The 1,835-nt window shown below is 40.7% G+C and overlaps 1 protein-coding gene across 1 annotated transcript in view; it reads right to left on the minus strand.

Annotated features, from left to right (window-relative positions):
* DNAJC8 (DnaJ heat shock protein family (Hsp40) member C8) overlaps window positions 1-1,835 on the minus strand; it is a 36,801-nt gene that overhangs the window by 12,304 nt on the left and 22,662 nt on the right. The window contains exon 3 of the mRNA XM_017534743.2: window positions 1,028-1,084. Coding sequence (XP_017390232.1) covers window positions 1,028-1,084 — 57 coding nt within the window. The remainder of the gene's footprint in view (window positions 1-1,027; window positions 1,085-1,835) is intronic.

A 1,835-nucleotide genomic window follows, 5' to 3' on the forward strand; every position in this document is an offset into this window, starting at 1 on the left:
AAAAAAAAAAAAAAAAAAAACTTTGTAGTTCCGCCGGGCTCATGCCAGCAATCCCAGCACTTTGGGTGGCCAAGCTAGGTGAATCATGAGGTCAGGAGTTCAAGACCAGCCTGGCCAACATGGTGAAACCCTATCTCTCCCAGAAATACAAAAATTAGCCAGGCATGGTGGCATTCGCCTGCAATCCCAGCTACTTGGGAGGCTGAGGAGAATCACTTAAGAGAATCGCTTAAACCCAAGAGGTGGAGGTTGCAGTGACCCAAGACATCACCACTGCACTCCAGCGTGGGTGACACAGCAAGACTTGGTCTCAAAAAATAAAAATAAATAAAAGATAAAATTATAAATGAGGCGGGGCATGGTGGTTCACACCTGTAATCCCAACACTTTAGGAGGCCAAGGCAGGCAGATCACCTGAGGTCAAGAGTTCAAGACCAGCCTGGCCAACATGGTGAAACCCCATCTCTACCAAAAATACAAAAATCAGCCGGGTGTGGTGGCACGTGCCTGTAATCCCAGCTACTCGGGAGGCTGAGGCAGGAGAATTGGCTTGAACCCAGGAAGCGGAGGTTGCAGTGAGCTGAGATCGAGACATTACACTCAAGCCTGGGTGACAAAACGAGATTCTGTCTCAAAGAAAAAAAAAAAAATTACAGATCAATGGGGGTCTTAAAGGTAAAAATGTGCTATGAATCATTTGATGTGTTCCCTCCTAGAAGACAGGGTGTTTGGTAGTTACAACTTCATGCAAGCTCTATTATTTTACTTTATACTTATCCTTCTTAATTAAGGAGCTGCAGATACTCTATTTAGATGTAAAATTCATTCCATTCATAGGTAAGCTATGGTCGTTAAATTATTCAAAATTTTATATATTACTATGGGCTTTTTTACACAACAGTTATACAGCCTTAAAAGAAAACAGGTTAAATTGTGGCCCAAACATATTAAGTCATAATAGCAAATACTGAAAGAATCAGTGCTTCATACATTTTCAAAAAAATCAAACAGGGAAATAATACTGTACCTGCCGAAACCTCTTTTTTATTTCTTCATCTGTAACTTCAGGATCGATCTGAAGAACCTGGAAGTATCAAAATCAAAACCATAAAAAAGGTGAAAATAAATTAAATGTATATTTAACAAGTGCTCAGTAATTACATATATTATAATCAGCATCCAGAATAGTATCTCATGGACTAGAACACAGGCTGGCACACAGTTCTAGAAATCGTTCAAGAAATATGAATAATCAAATCAATTGTAACAATTATATTGTTTTATGGTTCTCAATTAATATAATGCTTATTTTTTCTTCATCAGAAAAATAATTTATTTTATACCCAGAGACATTTTTACATGAGAAAATTTTGCAATTTTCCTTCATGCATTAAAAAGTTTAACTCCCCCCTCCCTTTATCTTTGCAAATGTCAAGAAAGCATAGTAACAAAAAAGAAAAAATTAGGCCAGATGCCTGTTCATCTCAATCCAGAAATGGACACTTTATAATTTACATGGCCCAGGGGTTCTTAATCAGAGTGAATATTAGAATCACCTGTGGAGGCCGGGAGCAGTGGCTCACACCTGTAATCCCAGCACTTTGGGAGGCTGAGGTGGGCGGATCATGAGGTCAAGAGATCGAGACCATCCTGGCCAACGTGGTGAAACCCTGTCTCTACTAAAAATACAAAAATTAGCTGGGCATGGTGGCGTATGCCTGTGGTCCCAGCTACTCGGGAGGCTGAGGCAGGAGAATTGCTTGAATCCAGGAGGCAGAGGTTGCAGTGGGCCAAGATCGCGCCACTGCACTCCAGCCTGAGACTTGGTGACAGAG

Source organism: Cebus imitator, unplaced genomic scaffold (assembly GCF_001604975.1).
Source record: "Cebus imitator isolate Cc_AM_T3 unplaced genomic scaffold, Cebus_imitator-1.0 Scaffold87, whole genome shotgun sequence".
NCBI classification, from domain to species: domain Eukaryota; kingdom Metazoa; phylum Chordata; class Mammalia; order Primates; family Cebidae; genus Cebus; species Cebus imitator.